Source organism: Drosophila montana, unplaced genomic scaffold (assembly GCF_035044405.1).
Source record: "Drosophila montana isolate Dmon_TW-CO22-7 unplaced genomic scaffold, ASM3504440v1 contig_1505_1, whole genome shotgun sequence".
NCBI classification, from domain to species: domain Eukaryota; kingdom Metazoa; phylum Arthropoda; class Insecta; order Diptera; family Drosophilidae; genus Drosophila; species Drosophila montana.
The window spans coordinates 4,534,416-4,535,484 of NW_026996452.1; the positions used below are offsets into that span (position 1 = coordinate 4,534,416).

The 1,069-nt window shown below is 38.8% G+C and overlaps 1 protein-coding gene across 1 annotated transcript; it reads left to right on the forward strand.

The window, feature by feature from the left end:
• Positions 1-438: 438 nt before the first annotated feature.
• Positions 439-950, forward strand: LOC135434976 (uncharacterized). Its single transcript, XM_064691814.1, has one exon. The coding sequence runs from the start codon at positions 508-510 to the stop codon at positions 826-828; it is 321 nt and encodes a 106-aa protein (XP_064547884.1). The 5' UTR covers positions 439-507; the 3' UTR covers positions 829-950.
• The last annotated feature ends 119 nt before the right edge of the window (positions 951-1,069 follow it).

Sequence of the window (1,069 nt, forward strand, 5' to 3'; positions counted from 1 at the left end):
GCTGATGCGACTAACTCGCATGCTTAGAACTTGATTGGAAATAATCGCATATGTGTCAGCTTCGACTTCTTCTTCTTGTCATTCAGCTGAACATGGTGGAAACAAAGTTGGTAAAGTCGGTTTGGAATTGCAACTTTTCTCGTAGCAATGCCAGCTATAGCTCAATGCAGTTCACGTTGCACGTCGGACTTGACTGTTCGTAGTTTTATCGTTGTGCATTTGTGGCCATGTCATTTAGCTGTTTGTTACCTTGATTATGGTTCAACTTTATTTTTGCTGTAGTTTGCCCAAAAGTTCGTTTTAGTTTTTGGATTTTGCTGAAATATATATTTGTTTTTTTTTTTATGGCAATTTAGGCAAACTACAAATTGTATTTGAACTCTTGCGTTGCCTCTTCTGTCACATTTTTTGTCGAGCTGTAAACCGCACGCTTGCCATTCATTATATAAACAATATTTCAACCGTACGGAACTAAAATATATAAAAACAGAAAAGTAATTAGAAGACATGGCTAACCAGCTCGATTATTACTTGAAAGGACTTGTCAATACACTGCTCTTCATGCTGAACCGTCAGGAGTTTCACTTGCATCAGATCAGATCCGAGGAGAATCGCCTGAAGAAATCGATCTTGAAATCGGCATCAGACCATCGTAAACAGGAGCATATAACGCACATACAGGAATATAAACTGCTGCTAGACGAGAGCACATCCCAGTTGCAAAAGCAACAGGACAAGCTGCAGAAATACCTCGACTCGCATCCCGATCTGAATGAAAGTGAGCTTTATCAGCAGGCTGGCAATGTCCTGAAAGACATGCACCTCTAAACCAAGTTACTGGCCGCAAAACCGACCCACAGAGGCAACCAAATTTTTCATAGTTTTTAATCATAATGACAACCAAATAAAGTTAGGGTGTACATCATTTTTCATTCATCTCTTAACAAGAATTCTTCTGAACAAACAATTATAATAAGGGCTTCAGACAAGCTGAGGGTAGACTCTCTGAGAAGGTCTGTACTTATTTTCAAAAGTATTCTGTCTCCAAAACTAGATTATTTTTGCCAAT

Excerpts from the sequence above, each read along its gene's own strand:
- LOC135434976 (XM_064691814.1), top strand. The coding sequence starts at position 508 with ATGGCTAACCAGCTCGATTATTACTTGAAAGGACTTGTCAATACACTG.